This window comes from Silene latifolia, chromosome 2 (assembly GCF_048544455.1).
Source record: "Silene latifolia isolate original U9 population chromosome 2, ASM4854445v1, whole genome shotgun sequence".
Taxonomy (NCBI): Eukaryota; Viridiplantae; Streptophyta; class Magnoliopsida; order Caryophyllales; family Caryophyllaceae; genus Silene; species Silene latifolia.
The window spans coordinates 68741439-68759607 of NC_133527.1; the positions used below are offsets into that span (position 1 = coordinate 68741439).

The 18169-nt window shown below is 33.4% G+C and overlaps 1 protein-coding gene across 1 annotated transcript; it reads right to left on the minus strand.

Moving 5' to 3' along the window:
* Positions 1 to 6629: 6629 nt before the first annotated feature.
* LOC141640929 (protein FAR1-RELATED SEQUENCE 5-like) lies at positions 6630 to 17277 on the minus strand. The gene is made up of 9 exons (XM_074449607.1): positions 17223 to 17277; positions 14791 to 14873; positions 14683 to 14746; positions 13406 to 13669; positions 11931 to 13312; positions 8614 to 8783; positions 7380 to 7413; positions 6927 to 7316; positions 6630 to 6647 (listed from the first exon to the last, which is right to left on the minus strand). The coding sequence occupies exons 1-9, from the start codon at positions 17275 to 17277 to the stop codon at positions 6630 to 6632; spliced, it is 2460 nt and encodes an 819-aa protein (XP_074305708.1).
* Positions 17278 to 18169: the final 892 nt, after the last annotated feature.

The window sequence follows — 18169 nt, forward strand, 5'->3', positions numbered from 1 at the left end:
TCAACAGTTGAAGATACTTTGACAGCCACTTCAGTTTCTTCGACTCCTGCTTTCATTAGTGACGATGATTCTTTGTTCACTAAATATTTCAATTTTATTTGTGAAAAAGCTGAGGAAATGAAACAGGCGGGAAGTAAACTGCCGTTGTATGAAAGTTTTTGCATGGAGCATGAAAAGGGGAAGCATGAAAAGGGGGAGCATGAAAAGGGAAAAGATGAAAGGAATGGGGGTTTAGCGTTTGATCCAGAAAAATATAAGGTGGTTTATTCTCGGGAGAAAGGTAAAAATAATGTCCCTGATGTAGCGGTTGAGAAACCGAATGAGGAGGTGCCAACTAATGACTGCATTGATAATATTGATGTTGAGAATGAATTTGTGGACTTGAGTAGTGTTGATGACGTTGCTAACAAAGTTGTCAACGAGGCTGTTGTTGGGGATAGAATTCAAGATAATTCTGTTATAAGTGCTTACCTGCTGCATTCAGACGTTATGCCTGAGCATACGGTTTTTGGGAATTGTGGTATAGGGTGTGATTTAAATTGTGAATGACCCAATCCTGATACAGTTGTAGTTTCTGTTTTTTTGTGCAAGTACAAGGAGCTTTTTGCTCCTATTTTAATGCGGAGGAAGACTGTACTTAATTACTGTTTTCTGCACGATCATGACCTACGAATTGGGTAAGCATTATATGTTTTTTGTTCCCTCTCTTTTTTTCTTTTTTTGCTAATATATCTACTTTTTAAAAGCATTTATTGTTGTTTTGGGTTTTTGTCTTTACTATATAATTTGTTTCCATGTGGCAGGGAGGACTTGGTTGTGTTTTCATTTCATCACATGTTAACTCGAGATGACATTATTTCACTGTCTGCTAAGACTATGATCACATCGAACGTGATTGATTGCTGGTCATTCTTACTTAATGACATGCTGGTCAAGGTTGGGAAAGGGTTATCCCTCACAAGAAGTTTTTTTTGTACAAGTCATTCGGTATGTGAAATTTTTTTTATATATTTCTGTATCAGTAAATTTAAAATGGTTATGACAGTTATTCTATTGTAGTTCCTTGATTATTGTAAAGTATATTAGCTGTTATTTTATTCAGCTAAAACAGTTTTCCTATTCTTCAATTTTCCTATTCTTCAATTTTGTTTATTGTTTCTGTGATTATTCTAATACTGTATTTCAGTTATTGTATTATACAAGTTCAATTATTCTATCTTTTTTACAAGTTACAATAACTGAGTTTTCATAATACAATAACTATGTTATCGTAATACAATAATCGATTATTGTATTACAATAACAATGTTATTGTATTACAATAACATAGTTATTGTATTATGAAAACTCAGTTATTGTATTATGAAAGCTGTTATTGTTGTGATAGTTATTGTAAAGCAGAATAGTAGTTATTGTATTCAGTTAACCAAGTTTTTTCAATTGTGATACTTCATTTTCTCTTATAGTGTGGTAATATTTTTCATAGGCTTGTTTGTTTAAGCTTATCAAAGCTGCTGATGATGAGAAAGATTTATACAAAAAGGAAATTTGTAATGTTTGGGACACTGTCATTGAGAACAGCGAAGGTTCTCTTGACATTGGTGCCGATTTTGTAATTTTTCCAATCCTTCCTCTTCTTTCTTTCTTCTGTTGATTATTTTATCGTTGAGAACAGCAAAGGTTTATGTACGCCTGTTTTATCATGCCAGGTTTTTATCCCTGTTCATTTTGGAGATCATTTTTTCTGTGTTGTTGTTAATTTTGTGGGGAAGACTGTGGACTATCTGGACAATCGTGTATATGATGATTTTGAAGATAGTATCTGGGTGTTGGCTACCAACTCTATTGTATGTACCTTATTATAAGTTTTTGTTTTCATCTACTTCTTTTAGTTATTTTTTTGTTCTTGAGTGATGAATTTTGATTTAAAAATGTAACCAGTTTGAAATATTTGGTAGTTATCTTGTCGAGAAAGGTTTTGAAAGAGGCAGTGAGGTCCGCAATATCAAATTTGTAAATGTGGCTTTTGGGTGGAAATCGGAAGGGTCCCAGAATTTGGATTGTGGTGTTTTTATCATGATTTATATGATGTTTTATGCTGGGATGTTGTTCAAATCTGAGTTGCATGACGCATTGAAAAGGATCATATATAGAGTTGAGATAGCTGCCATCTTGGTTTTAGCCAATATCAACAAAATTAGGAAACAATTGTTGGATTTGGTTGATGATTTTACAAAGACAAAGGCACCTTTGCTGCCTGTTTTGCTTGAGAAGCGTAAGCTAGCTGAGTTGGAAGCGGCAAGGGCTGAAGCAGATGCTTTGGAAGCTGTTAGGGTTATGGCAGAGGAACTGGATGATGGTGTAGGTACTCCGGGGCCTGGGAAAAAGAGTATGCATGATACACCTATGAGCGCCGGGATGATTAGATTAGGCCGAGGTAGTAGACCGAACTCTGATGGTCTTGGCTGCTCAATAAACTGTGGCAAGGCAGATACAAATCTTGTTGTTGTTTCAAAAGTTATGAGGGCTAACAGCAGATATACACGCGCTATGCCAAGCAAGAAGAAACAAGTTGTTGATTATTGTTTCTTGGATGATTACAATCTTGCAAATGAGTATGTTCATTTTTCTCCAAACTCAATGAGAAACAAGTTTGTGTGATTATTCTAATAATGTATTGCAGTTATTGTATTCTACAAGTTCAATTATTCTATCTTTTTTACAAATTACAATAACTGAGTTTTCATAATACAATAACTATGTTAATGTAGTACAATAATCGATTATTGTATTACATTAACATAGTTATTGTATTATGAAAAACTCAGTTATTGTAGCTGGTAGTTATTTTTTAAATATTGTTTTTAAAATATTACTAAGCTTTTTTTTACTCCTTTGCAGTGAACTTTTGTTTTCTGCGGGCAATGCTATCTTGGATAGGTCTGATATTCTTTCTACGAAGCCCGAAAATTACACTGAGTTGCGCATAATAGCTGCCTGGTCAGTTGTCTTGAATTTCATGGAGGTTAAGGAGAAAGAAGCGCCAGTGATGATGTTCCTTGGGACACAACATATGGTATGATCTGTTTTTCATTGTGCAGTTACTGTAGAATGTTTAATCATTTATCTTCAATTTTCTTCACAGTTTTATGGCATTTATAGGGAATCTTTGAAGACATGCTAGAGCAAGGAGGGGATAGTGATGATGTAACTGACAGCCAGAAAGACAAGGTTGTGCAGTTTTGGTCCTATTATTTGGGTGAAAATGTTGTAAACTCTGAGATCGATGTGGACCTTGTCTTCATCCCGTTGTCTTTAGAGAAGTACTACTTTTGTGTTTGTGTGAACTTTATGAACAAGACGGTTGATGTGCTGGACCATACGTCGCATAAAGATTGGGAAAAATCCGATTTTTACAGACTTGCAAAGATTGCAGTACGTTTTTCTAACTCCTGATCATATACAAATGCTATTTTCAGTCAGAATTATTGTATTGCTGTAACAAAGTTATTGTATTGTTTTAAACTTGTTATTGTATAGTCGTGCTTTCTAATTCTTTTTTTTTTTTGTACATGCTGTAGGTTGATTGTTTTTCTGACTTTTTGGATACAAGGAAAACAGCAAAAGAAGGAGTTCTCATTAACCCATTTACATTCGTGGATGTTGATTTTGAATGGAAATCGAATGTCAAGGCTGATAAGGAATCGGGATTTTTCACCATGTTTCACATGTTCACATATGAAGGGAAGCACGAGCAAGGATTGTATGCGGTTAAGAAGAAAGTTGAGAGGATTCCTATATGGCTTGAGATGGTGGCTATTTTGTTGATGTCAGATGTCAACAAGTCAAGAGCGTCTCTTTTGGAAGAAGTGGAAATTTTGAGGCGGAGTATATTGGAAGTAGAGAAAGAACTTTTAAAAGTCAGAAGATCAGGGAGGAAAAGGGTTAAAACAACAGTCGTTACTGGTCCTTCTCGGCGAAACACATAAAAGAACAATTGATTGATTATAGATGGATTTAGCAAACAATTCTAGATGGATTTGTTGGATAATCTAACGTTTTAGATAGTCATTATTGATTGATCAAACAAATTTGATGTAGTCATATTGATTGATGAACAAGTTAGTGTTTTTGTAATACCGTGAAGTTGTTATTGTAATATCTCTAGACAGTTATTCAAATGATCAAATGCAATTATTTTAAAGCTTTCATGTAGCTAATTATTGTAATGCGTTGCCCAATTATTTTAAAGCATACCTCTGATTATTTTAAAGCTCTCTTGTATCTGATTATTGTAAAGCTCCTCTCCAATTATTTTAAAGCATATCTTTGATTATTGTAACAAATTGGCAAGTGCAAAGCATTATCAATTACAGTAAAGCATTATCAAATTAATATATTTATGGAAAAAAAATCAGAACGATTGCAAATAAACTCAGCATCAATTATTATAAAGCATAATTGTGATTATTGTATAGTTTTCACATGATTATTCAGTTATTCAAATGATCAAATGCAATTATTTTAAAGCTTTCATGTAGCTGATTATTGTAAAGCGTTTGCCCAATTATTGTAAAGCATACCTCTGGTTATTTTAAAGCTCTCATGTATCTGATTATTGTAAAGCTCTTCCCAAATTATTTTAAAGCATATCCTTGATTATTGTAACAAATTGGCAAGTGTAAAGCATTATCAATTATCAAAGCATTATCAAATTAATATATTTATGGAAAAAAATCAGAACAATTGCAAATAAACTCAACATCAATTATTGTAAAGCATAATTGTGATTATGCTATAGTTTTCACATGATTATTGTAATAGCGCAAGGTATTATTAAATGAACAAAATCAGAACAATTGCAAAAAAAAATTCAACATCAATTAATGTAAAGCATAACTTTGATTATTGTAAAAGTCTAACACGCTTATTGTAAAGTATACCCCTGATTATTTGTAAAAAAAGTCTAACACAATTATTTTTAATCTTGCGGTTATTGTAAAGCATAATATGGATTATTTTAAAACGTAATCTTGATTATTTTAAAGCTTAATGCATTTTTCATTCTTCTTCTTCATCTTCATCCTCCATTTCATTTTCCTCTTCATCTTCTTCCTCCAAAGCATGCTCAATAAACGGATTTGGACAGTTTCTCTTGTCATGGTGTCCCATTTGTTTGCAGTTATTACATAGCCTCTTCGGTTTGCTCGCCTTCTCAATTGCCTTATCCTTGTTTGATTTCATTCTCATGCCGCTTCCTTTGTTTTTTGCAATCTTTGGTGGAAGAACAGTAATATTTGATTTTGCTGAACAACCTAAGAGCATTTCCAGTTCTTGATCCTTTGTCAAGCTCTCTTTGGTTGGATTTATTTTCTCTCGGAATTGTAAAAGCATCAAACTTAGCTCCTTGATTTGATTTTCAGGCATCGAGTTAAGAACACTTATTGTTGCATAAAACTCTGACCATACCCTTGATAATTCCAACTTTCTCAAATCAGTGGGATCGTAGTCTTGCAATAACTTTCCATCCAGTCCATACAAAGGCTTTCTATATGATTTCTTCGTCCATCTAGTTTCGATGTATCGCTTCTCCGGTATGCTTTGCAGTCCTTTTCCTGATATAATCCATATCATGTGTTTACAAAGGATTCCTTTCCTCTCAAACATCTTGCACGTACATGTTGTTTCCTTTGATTCGTTATTGTGAGCAACCTGCATTACAGTGTAGTTATTTTAAAAGGCAAACATAGTTATTATATAGTTCAACATGAATTATTTTATGCAGACTAGCAATTAACACCAAGGTAGAAGTCCTTCAGTTTTTTTATGTTTAATATAATGTTACAAAGTAGTTTTCACATGATTATTAAGTTATTCAAATGATCAAATGCAATTATTTTAAAGCTTTCATGTAGCTGATTATTGTAAAGCGTTTGCCCAATTATTGTAAAGCATACCTCTGATTATTTTAAAGCTCTCTTGTATCTGATTATTGTAAAGCTCTTCCCAAATTATTTTAAAGCATATCTTTGATTATTGTAACAAATTGGCAAGTGCAAAGCATTATCAATTACAGTAAAGCATTATCAAATTAATATATTTATGGAAAAAAAATCAGAACGATTGCAAATAAACTCAGCATCAATTATTATAAAGCATAATTGTGATTATTGTATAGTTTTCACATGATTATTCAGTTATTCAAATGATCAAATGCAATTATTTTAAAGCTTTCATGAAGCTGATTATTGTAAAGCGTTTGCCCAATTATTGTAAAGCATACCTCTGGTTATTTTAAAGCTTTCATGTATCTGATTATTGTAAAGCTCTTCCCAAATTATTTTAAAGCATATCCTTGATTATTGTAACAAATTGGCAAGTGTAAAGCATTATCAATTACTGTAAAGCATTATCAAATTAATATATTTATGGAAAAAAATCAGAACAATTGCAAATAAACTCAACATCAATTATTGTAAAGCATAATTGTGATTATGCTATAGTTTTCACATGATTATTGTAATAGCGCAAGGTATTATTAAATGAACAAAATCAGAACAATTGCAAAAAAAAAATCAACATCAATTAATGTAAAGCATAACTTTGATTATTGTAAAAGTCTAACACGCTTACTGTAAAGTATACCCCTGATTATTTGTAAAAAAAGTCTAACACAATTATTTTTCAATCTTGCGGTTATTGTAAAGCATAATATGGATTATTTTAAAACGTAATCTTGATTATTTTAAAGCTTAATGCATTTTTCATTCTTCTTCTTCATCTTCATCCTCCATTTCATTTTCCTCTTCATCTTCTTCCTCCAAAGCATGCTCAATAAACGGATCTGGACAGTTTCTCTTGTCATGGTGTCCCATTTGTTTGCAGTTATTACATAGCCTCTTCGGTTTGCTCGCCTTCTCAATTGCCTTATCCTTGTTTGATTTCATTCTCATGCCGCTTCCTTTGTTTTTTGCAATCTTTGGTGGAAGAACAGTAATATTTGATTTTGCTGAACAACCTAAGAGCATTTCCAGTTCTTGATCCTTTGTCAAGCTCTCTTTGGTTGGATTTATTTTCTCTCGGAATTGTAAAAGCATCAAACTTAGCTCCTTGATTTGATTTTCAGGCATCGAGTTAAGAACACTTATTGTTGCATAAAACTCTGACCATACCCTTGATAATTCCAACTTTCTCAAATCAGTGGGATCGTAGTCTTGCAATAACTTTCCATCCAATCCATACAAAGGCTTTCTATATGATTTCTTCGTCCATCTAGTTTCGATGTCTTTGCTCCGGTATGCTTTGCAGTCCTTTTCCTGATATAATCCATATCATGTGTTTACAAAGGATTCCTTTCCTCTCAAACATCTTGCACGTACATGTTGTTTCCTTTGATTCGTTATTGTGAGCAACCTGCATTACAGTGTAGTTATTTTAAAAGGCAAACATAGTTATTATATAGTTCAACATGAATTATTTTATGCAGACTAGCAATTAACACCAAGGTAGAAGTCCTTCAGTTTTTTTATGTTTAATATAATGTTACAAAGTAGTTTTCACATGATTATTAAGTTATTCAAATGATCAAATGCAATTATTTTAAAGCTTTCATGTAGCTGATTATTGTAAAGCGTTTGCCCAATTATTGTAAAGCATACCTCTGGTTATTTTAAAGCTTTCATGTATCTGATTATTGTAAAGCTCTTCCCAAATTATTTTAAAGCATATCCTTGATTATTGTAACAAATTGGCAAGTGTAAAGCATTATCAATTACTGTAAAGCATTATCAAATTAATATATTTATGGAAAAAAATCAGAACAATTGCAAATAAACTCAACATCAATTATTGTAAAGCATAATTGTGATTATGCTATAGTTTTCACATGATTATTGTAATAGCGCAAGGTATTATTAAATGAACAAAATCGAAACAATTGCAAAAAAAATCAACATCAATTAATGTAAAGCATAACTTTGATTATTGTAAAAGTCTAACACGCTTATCGTAAAGTATACCCCGATTATTTGTAAAAAAGTCTAACACAATTATTTTTCAATCTTGCGGTTATTGTAAAGCATAATATGGATTATTTTAAAACGTAATCTTGATTATTTTAAAGCTTAATGCATTTTTCATTCTTCTTCTTCATCTTCATCCTCCATTTCATTTTCCTCTTCATCTTCTTCCTCCAAAGCATGCTCAATAAACGGATCTGGACAGTTTCTCTTGTCATGGTGTCCCATTTGTTTGCAGTTATTACATAGCCTCTTCGGTTTGCTCGCCTTCTCAATTGCCTTATCCTTGTTTGATTTCATTCTCATGCCGCTTCCTTTGTTTTTTGCAATCTTTGGTGGAAGAACAGTAATATTTGATTTTGCTGAACAACCTAAGAGCATTTCCAGTTCTTGATCCTTTGTCAAGCTCTCTTTGGTTGGATTTATTTTCTCTCGGAATTGTAAAAGCATCAAACTTAGCTCCTTGATTTGATTTTCAGGCATCGAGTTAAGAACACTTATTGTTGCATAAAACTCTGACCATACCCTTGATAATTCCAACTTTCTCAAATCAGTGGGATCGTAGTCTTGCAATAACTTTCCATCCAGTCCATACAAAGGCTTTCTATATGATTTCTTCGTCCATCTAGTTTCGATGTACTGCTCCGGTATGCTTTGCAGTCCTTTTCCTGATATAATCCATATCATGTGTTTACAAAGGATTCCTTTCCTCTCAAACATCTTGCACGTACATGTTGTTTCCTTTGATTCGTTATTGTGAGCAACCTGCATTACAGTATAGTTATTTTAAAAGGCAAACATAGTTATTATATAGTTCAACATGAATTATTTTATGCAGACTAGCAATTAACACCAAGGTAGAAGTCCTTCAGTTTTTTTATGTTTAATATAATGTTACAAAGTAGTTTTCACATGATTATTAAGTTATTCAAATGATCAAATGCAATTATTTTAAAGCTTTCATGTAGCTGATTATTGTAAAGCGTTTGCCCAATTATTGTAAAGCATACCTCTGATTATTTTAAAGCTCTCTTGTATCTGATTATTGTAAAGCTCTTCCCAAATTATTTTAAAGCATATCTTTGATTATTGTAACAAATTGGCAAGTGCAAAGCATTATCAATTACAGTAAAGCATTATCAAATTAATATATTTATGGAAAAAATCGAACGATTGCAAATAAACTCAAGATCAATTATTATAAAGCATAATTGTGATTATTGTATAGTTTTCACATGATTATTCAGTTATTCAAATGATCAAATGCAATTATTTTAAAGCTTTCATGAAGCAGATTATTGTAAAGCGTTTGCCCAATTATTGTAAAGCATACCTCTGGTTATTTTAAAGCTTTCATGTATCTGATTATTGTAAAGCTCTTCCCAAATTATTTTAAAGCATATCCTTGATTATTGTAACAAATTGGCAAGTGTAAAGCATTATCAATTACTGTAAAGCATTATCAAATTAATATATTTATGGAAAAAAATCAGAACAATTGCAAATAAACTCAACATCAATTATTGTAAAGCATAATTGTGATTATGCTATAGTTTTCACATGATTATTGTAATAGCGCAAGGTATTATTAAATGAACAAAATCAGAACAATTGCAAAAAAATTCAACATCAATTAATGTAAAGCATAACTTTGATTATTGTAAAAGTCTAACACGCTTATTGTAAAGTATACCCCTGATTATTTGTAAAAAAAGTCTAACACAATTATTTTTCAATCTTGCGGTTATTGTAAAGCATAATATGGATTATTTTAAAACGTAATCTTGATTATTTTAAAGCTTAATGCATTTTTCATTCTTCTTCTTCATCTTCATCCTCCATTTCATTTTCCTCTTCATCTTCTTCCTCCAAAGCATGCTCAATAAACGGATTTGGACAGTTTCTCTTGTCATGGTGTCCCATTTGTTTGCAGTTATTACATAGCCTCTTCGGTTTGCTCGCCTTCTCAATTGCCTTATCCTTGTTTGATTTCATTCTCATGCCGCTTCCTTTGTTTTTTGCAATCTTTGGTGGAAGAACAGTAATATTTGATTTTGCTGAACAACCTAAGAGCATTTCCAGTTCTTGATCCTTTGTCAAGCTCTCTTTGGTTGGATTTATTTTCTCTCGAAATTGTAAAAGCATCAAACTTAGCTCCTTGATTTGATTTTCAGGCATCGAGTTAAGAACACTTATTGTTGCATAAAACTCTGACCATACCCTTGATAATTCCAACTTTCTCAAATCAGTGGGATCGTAGTCTTGCAATAACTTTCCATCCAGTCCATACAAAGGCTTTCTATATGATTTCTTCGTCCATCTAGTTTCGATGTACTGCTCCGGTATGCTTTGCAGTCCTTTTCCTGATATAATCCATATCATGTGTTTACAAAGGATTCCTTTCCTCTCAAACATCTTGCACGTACATGTTGTTTCCTTTGATTCGTTATTGTGAGCAACCTGCATTACAGTGTAGTTATTTTAAAAGGCAAACATAGTTATTATATAGTTCAACATGAATTATTTTATGCAGACTAGCAATTAACACCAAGGTAGAAGTCCTTCAGTTTTTTTATGTCTAATATAATGTTACAAAGTAGTTTTCACATGATTATTAAGTTATTCAAATGATCAAATGCAATTATTTTAAAGCTTTGATGTAACTGATTATTGTAAAGCGTTTGCCCAATTATTGTAAAGCATACCTCTGATTATTTTAAAGCTCTCATGTATCTGATTATTGTAAAGCTCTTCCCAAATTATTTTAAAGCATATCTTTGATTATTGTAACAAATTGGCAAGTGCAAAGCATTATCAATTACAGTAAAGCATTATCAAATAAATATATTTGTGGAAAAAAAATCAAAACGATTGCAAATAAACTCAGCATCAATTATTATAAAGCATAATTGTGATTATTGTATAGTTTTCACATGATTATTCAGTTATTCAAATGATCAAATGCAATTATTTCAAAGCTTTCATGTAGCTGATTATTGTAAAGCGTTTGCCCAATTATTGTAAAGCATACCTCTGGTTATTTTAAAGCTTTCATGTATCTGATTATTGTAAAGCTCTTCCCAAATTATTTTAAAGCATATCCTTGATTACTGTAACAAATTGGCAAGTGTAAAGCATTATCAATTACTGTAAAGCATTATCAAATTAATATATTTATGGAAAAAAATCAGAACAGTTGCAAATAAACTCAACATCAATTATTGTAAAGCATAATTGTGATTATGCTATAGTTTTCACATGATTATTGTAATAGCGCAAGGTATTATTAAATGAACAAAATCAGAACAATTGAAAAAATATTCAACATCAATTAATGTAAAGCATAACTTTGATTATTGTAAAAGTCTAACACGCTTATTGTAAAATATAGTTCAACATGAATTATTTTATGCAGACTAGCAATTAACACCAAGGTAGAAGTCCTTCAGTTTTTTTATGTTTAATATAATGTTACAAAGTAGTTTTCACATGATTATTATGTTATTCAAATGATCAAATGCAATTATTTTGAAGCTTTCATGTACCTGATTATTGTAAATCGTTTGCCCAATTATTGTAAAGCATACCTCTGATTATTTTAAAGCTCTCATGTATCTGATTAATGTAAAGCTCTTCCCAAATTATTTTAAAGCATATCCTTGATTATTGTAACAAATTGGCAAGTGTAAAGCATTATCAATTACTGTAAAGCATTATCAAATTAATATATTTATGAAAAAAAATTAGAACAATTGCAAATAAACTCAACATCAATTATTGTAAAGCATAATTGTGATTATTGTATAGTTTTCACATGATTTTTTTAATGGTAAAACACGGTTATTGTATTCTTTTATCACAGTTATTGTATGTTAAAGTAAAAAGACAATTATGTTTATAAAATTGAATAACCTGAAATATTCTATGCTTCCTGTAGGCATCTTCAACATTTATAATGTGCATGTTTCCTTGCTCAGAAAACCCCCTTACGGCACACGAACAGGGAGCCATTTGCACTTTCTCTTGGAAATCATAGAAAACAGTATGTGTGTAGATTTTAGAGGCATGTTTTTCAATCATTGTCTTAGAAGAAACCTGTGGCAATGTGCTGTCACTTGCAGCATCAAGAAATCTGTGATTATAGCGTTGTTGTTCCATTGCACTCTGAAAACGCAACCAAAATTCTACAAGTGTGCCATCTATGCTCTCAAATCTTTTGAAATAACTGTTTTGACTCTCTGATATTTGTGTAGTCTTCAAAAGGCAGCCTAAAGGCAAATCCCTAAAGTAAGTAGGTATCCATTTGTGCCTTTTGCCATACATGTATGTCAACCAAGTATTATCATTCAACTCAAAGTCATTAATCACTTGAGTCCATTTTTCTTCAAACTCAATGGGTTCCAAGTCAGTATCCCAAATAACTCCGCATATCCGCTCAACAAAGTCAGTCTCCTTACAAATCTGTGACTCAACTTTATCGGTAAGTTTTTTCATTATATGCCACATGCAGTAACGATGTCTTGCTTGCTTGAATACAGAACGCACCCCGAGTTTAATTGCTGGATCTTTATCAGTAAGAATGCACTGAGGTTCCTTGTTGCCCATACAATCAAGGAACTTCTTAAACACCCAAATGAATGACCCATCGTTCTCATGATCGACAAGTGCAGCAGCAAAAGTCACTGATTTTTTGTGGTTGTCAACACCAGTGAATGGGGTGAAGGCCATGTGGTACTTGTTAGTACCGTAAGTAGGATCAAAGGTGATGGTGTCCCCAAACAAGGAATAATTCATTCTTGCTTGTGCATCTGCCCAAAAGATTTTAGCCAAACAATTATCCTCATCAACTTGGTAAGCATAGTAAAAGCCATCTTGTGATTCAAAAAGTGCCTTTAAATAATCGAGAATCATGTCAGCATCCTTCTCACCTATATAACATTTAATATTTCTTTTGAAGTTCTTGAATTCTGTGAGAGATGCACCAATGTTTGCATACCCATTTGATTGTTCTGCCATAATTCTAAAAGTCTTGGTAGTCCCGATGTTGAGTTTACAATTGTTAACAATTGTCTGCTTCATGTAAAGGTTAAGTGTTCTTACGTTTTTGTGGAATTCCCGTTCTTTGAGTGAGCAGAGTCTGTGATTATGACCCTCATAAAACGTATCAATAGCATACCCTATTAGCTCCTTAAGGTCATTGAATACAGCACAAAACCGTATTTTTGCCTTGCAACCAAATCTTGTTATTTTTGTTTTCTTTGGCTCTACAGACCTTTTCCTCTTCTTTTTCTCTTCTGTGTTTTCAAATTCAACAACAGGTTTGAGTTTTTTGCGATCCTCTTTGAATCCATGTCTGTTGCAGACCATTGATTTTTTGTCTATCAAACCATCACGGAATCTTGTTTTTGTGTACTTTCTTGGTATGAAACCACAAGCCACAGCATATAAATTGTAAAACTCTATTGCCTCCTCCAGCTTTACAAACATTAACCCCAGAGAAGGTTTGAAACCATTTTCTACCATCTTATTCCACTCCTCACTGCCACCTGGAGTATATCTCAATCCCAGATTATGGATAGTATTTTCTCCTGTTTCAGACGCAACAGTAGGTGTAGAAAAAGTTGTTGCATTGGTAGTATTAATTTCAATGCCTGGAAACATTAAAACAGGAGAACTGTTATGGTATTATTAATTTCAATATCTTAGATTCTATACAAAACAAAACAATAGAACCTTTGCAGCAGCAGTTATTTTAACGTTATAATGCAGTTATTGTATTATACAAATGCAATTATTCTATCAGAGGGGGGAGTGTTTTAGTGAAATTGGTAGCCTAGTCCACCACAATACACACACAGTTATTTTAATGTAGTATTAAAGTTATTTCATTATTAAAGAGTAGTTATTGTAAGGATTTTTTTGTCAAATCCTATAAACTAGTATTTGTTATAAAAAAAAACAATCTCTGCTACAGCAGTTATTTTAATGTTATAATGCAGATATTGTATTATACAAATACAATTATTCTATCAGACAGGGGAGGGTTTTAGTGAAATTGGTACCCTAGTCCACCACAATGCACACACAATTATTTTAATGTAATATTAAAGTTATTTCATTATTAAAGAGTAGTTATTGTAAGGATTTTTTTGTCAGATCCTATAAAGTAGTATTTATTATGAAAAAAACAATCTCTGTTACAGCAATTATTTTAACGTTATAATGCAGTTATTGTATTATACAAATACAATTATTCTATCAGAGAGGGGAGGGTTTTAGTGGAATTGGTAGCCTAGTCCACCACAACGCACACACAGTTATTTTAATGTAGTATTAAAGTTATTTCATTATTAAAGAGTAGTTATTGTAAGGATTTTTTTGTCAGATCCTGTAAAATAGTATTTATTATGAAAAAAACAATCTCTGCTACAGCAGTTATTTTAACGTTATAATGCAGTTATTGTATTATACAAATGCAATTATTCTATCAGAGGGGGGGGGGTGAAGATTTTTGTGAACTTGGTAGCCTAGTCCACCACAATGCACACACAGTTATTTTAATGTAATATCAATGCTATTTTAATACTGTAAGGCAGTTATTATATTATTGTAATCCAGTTATTCAAATACTAGATATTGAATGATATCATGAATGAAAACCTACATGCAATTACTGTTATGAAAACAATCTTCATGCAATCAGTAATTTTTACAAAAAACTTATCAACCTAATAACAACAGTTATTATATCAGCATTATGTCACAAATTTACACCTGAATTCATCGTTGTTTGATTATTAGCAATATCATCATGCAGAGTAAGCGTTTGATCGTCTGAATTCAGCATCGTTGAAGCTGAAATTTATGGAAAAAACACGTAAATCAAATCAGAATTTGTTATTTGATTCAATTACTGAAGTTATTCGATTATTAAATCAGAAATCGGAAGAAATATCAATACCTTCAGTCGAATTTGAAGAATTAGGGTTTTCGGAGAATTGTTGATCAAATTTCGAAAAATTGATGAATAAATTGATAGTTTTAATTGAAAAAATCAAAATAATGAATGAATTGTTGATCAAATTTTGAAGAACTGATGAATTTGTTGATCAAATTTGTTGATCAAAATTTGAAGAACTGATGAAAAAATTTCGCGTGGTTTTGAGATGAAACAGAGTGTTTGATCAGTAGAGAGAGAAAGGGGGAGAAAGAGAGAGAAAGAGCTGGGAAGATTATGACGGCTCAATTTTTGATAATTGGGTTTTGTCAACTCATTTGCTTATATATGCGGGGGAAACTCACGAAAAGTGTCAAACTCACCGGATATTGCCTCTCTCTCTCTCTCTCTCTCTATATATATATATATATATATATATATATGTGTGTGTGTGTGTAAGAGATTGACTAACTTGTATCAAATACAAATAATTAGATTTTTCATTTGTGCGTCATCCTATAGGTGTGACCGAAAGGGATCAGTTGCACACCACCGTCAAATGATAGTAACGTCAAACTCTAGTCAGCCGAGTGTTACCGATATACGTTGATCAACTGACAAATATAAAATACATCCCTGATATTCCTTGTACGAGATTTAATAATGTAGACGCACTATTGTGAAGGACACCTACTCTAACATATCTTTCATTTGTACTTATCCTAGAAGGGATCCTGGCCCTTGGATGGAAACATTTCGAAATTGTAACCTAATATCAAGGCCTATATAAGGACCTTGAGACGGTTGTTCACAGGCAGCTTATTTTGTAATAAAAAACCAGAGAATTCTCTCATTTTAAATCTTATTAACTTATGCAGTTTGCTGAAGTTATAAGTCAGGCTTAGTGACATCTTGTTCTTGCTTGGGTGTTGATTAAGAACCTGGTAGCAAAGCTTGAACAAACCCGTGCTTGCTTGGTTTGTCTGAGTCTTGCTGATGTAACGCCCCAACTATCCGGCCAAGATAATTGGAGCGTTAAAATCTCGGTTTCCCGAGGTAGGGTTTCAAAACTTCAATCAAAGAACATTTTATTAATGTAAGGTTTAATGAGTTATATAAACGTAAACAAATGAATAAATAAAATACAACTCGTGATATCTATACTCTTCTAGCCAACTAGACGTGTCTCGTGATATCATCAAGCTCATCCCGTCTCTCGCGTACTATCCAAATAACCCGTACTTAACCTGCTCCCCATATGACCAAAGGATATCATATCGATCGACACAGGCCACCCCAAAAGAGATAGGTGACAATACACAGACACGCAAACGTCAACTTCAATAAATAATTAAAGTGTGACTCGACTCGAGTGTGTGAACATACAACATGACCATGATTAAATGAACCACCATCAATAACCACCACCACGGTACTGGGACACGCCCAGACATACCGACAACCACACTGGTACCGGGACACGCCCAGAGATATCGATAACCACAAATAGGTACCGGGACACGCCCAGACGTACCGGGTCCGGAAGCCAACCGGGTCCCCTACCAGACGTCGTGTCTCAACCACACGAGATCCTCCGTAACTCGGGCCATTAATGTGCACATCCCTCTTGGAGTGGGAAGCTCCAAGAGACGACTTAAGCGCAAGACGGTCTCTCAACCGTCTTACGTCTCCAAAACAGGTAACAAATCAAACCACCATCTCCTCCGACATACAAGACAACACAACATATACGATACACCATATAGCATGCCAATTACCGACTCACTCAATACAGATGAATGATAAAAGACTCATTTTATAAATAAATGCAACAATGAAACTGAGTAGGATAAACCAACCTCATAGTATATCCGCATAAGCAATCTGTCACACAAGCTAGGCCAGTCTCGTAAAACCGTCTCACAAAACCCATATCCTAAAATACGATAATAATACAAATATGTATAAATATACTCATCTAATCATTCAAATATATATACAAATACGTATAAATATAATAATCCAATATGAATACTACTAATTAAACCCATCTTATACTATACCCAAAACTTAACCCAACTCCACCACCACCACCTCACCTCCCTACTGTGGGCCACCACCCTGCCACGGTGGGTCCAATCCACCATCCACCCGCCCCTAACCGTCATAACCAAACCAACAAACACCCCCAACACTAACACCTTACAACACCAACAACAATAACAACCTACACGGCCACCACGCCCCACCGTGGGTCCCCCACTGACCACAGTGGGCCCAGCCACCCTCGGCCACCATATCACCCCCCTCACGCGCCGCCATCGGCCCTAAACCCGACACAAACAACAACCAACAACACCACCACGAGATCCCTTTTTCTCCCTCTGAAAACGTCACCCACAACCACCATCTTTACCACCTACGACCTCCCCTCAACTCCTTTCACCAGCCTCAACCAAACCTCCCCCAAAACCGTTCCAACCCGACCTAAATAAGCAGCCTAAACCAAAGCCCTAACTCGGTTCTGCACAAACCCAATAAAACCCCTAAAATCCACTCGATCAAACCACTATATGGGTGGTCAACGACAACCCTATGGTGGTCAAAGACGGGTCAAAGGTGGGTCAAGGTCGGGACGGGTCAATGGTATAAAAATAATAACATTTTAAAGGCTAGTATAAGACGGTTTACCTTACGATCTCAAGGCGTAGGGACAAAAGGCGATCTGCCTTTTTTTTTTCTCTCTTCTTTCCTCTCTCTAATTTGATGATGGATTTTGGTGGATTGTAATTGGATAAGGTTGGGTGGATGAGGATAAGGGAGTATATAATACATGTATCTTATTATTATTATTATTCCGTCTCAACATAACTCGTATAAATAAAATATTATTATTATTATTAAATACGGAGTATTACAGCTGACAACTTAACTGAATTTATCTGTGCTTGCTGGATTCATTTCAGTTTAAGTTGTTCAAATTGTTAGCCTGGTTTCTTGTGCTTTCTTAGAAACTAAGTTGATAATTATATCCAGTCCTTAGCTTCAAATTACAGATAACAGTCTCACAGGTCACCAGTCACCCTTATTCAGACAGTCTGTCTTGTGTGAAATTTTAAAAATACTTCTATTCATCTAAAACTCCTCAAAATTTTCCAGTATTAAGTTAAAGCATCTAAGTTAATTGTCACCAAATTTCATGATTTTGGGAGTC

Coding starts and splice junctions, on each gene's coding strand:
- LOC141640929 (XM_074449607.1), bottom strand. CDS start 17,277: ATGGCGGCGCGTGAGGGGGGTGATATGGTGGCCGAGGGTGGCTGGGCC. Junction 7,414..8,613: donor AAATCATATAGAAAGCCTTT/GTATGGACTGGA, acceptor ACTGTAATGCAG/GTTGCTCACAATAACGAATC. Junction 7,317..7,379: donor CGAATCAAAGGAAACAACAT/GTACGTGCAAGA, acceptor GGATTATATCAG/GAAAAGGACTGCAAAGCATA.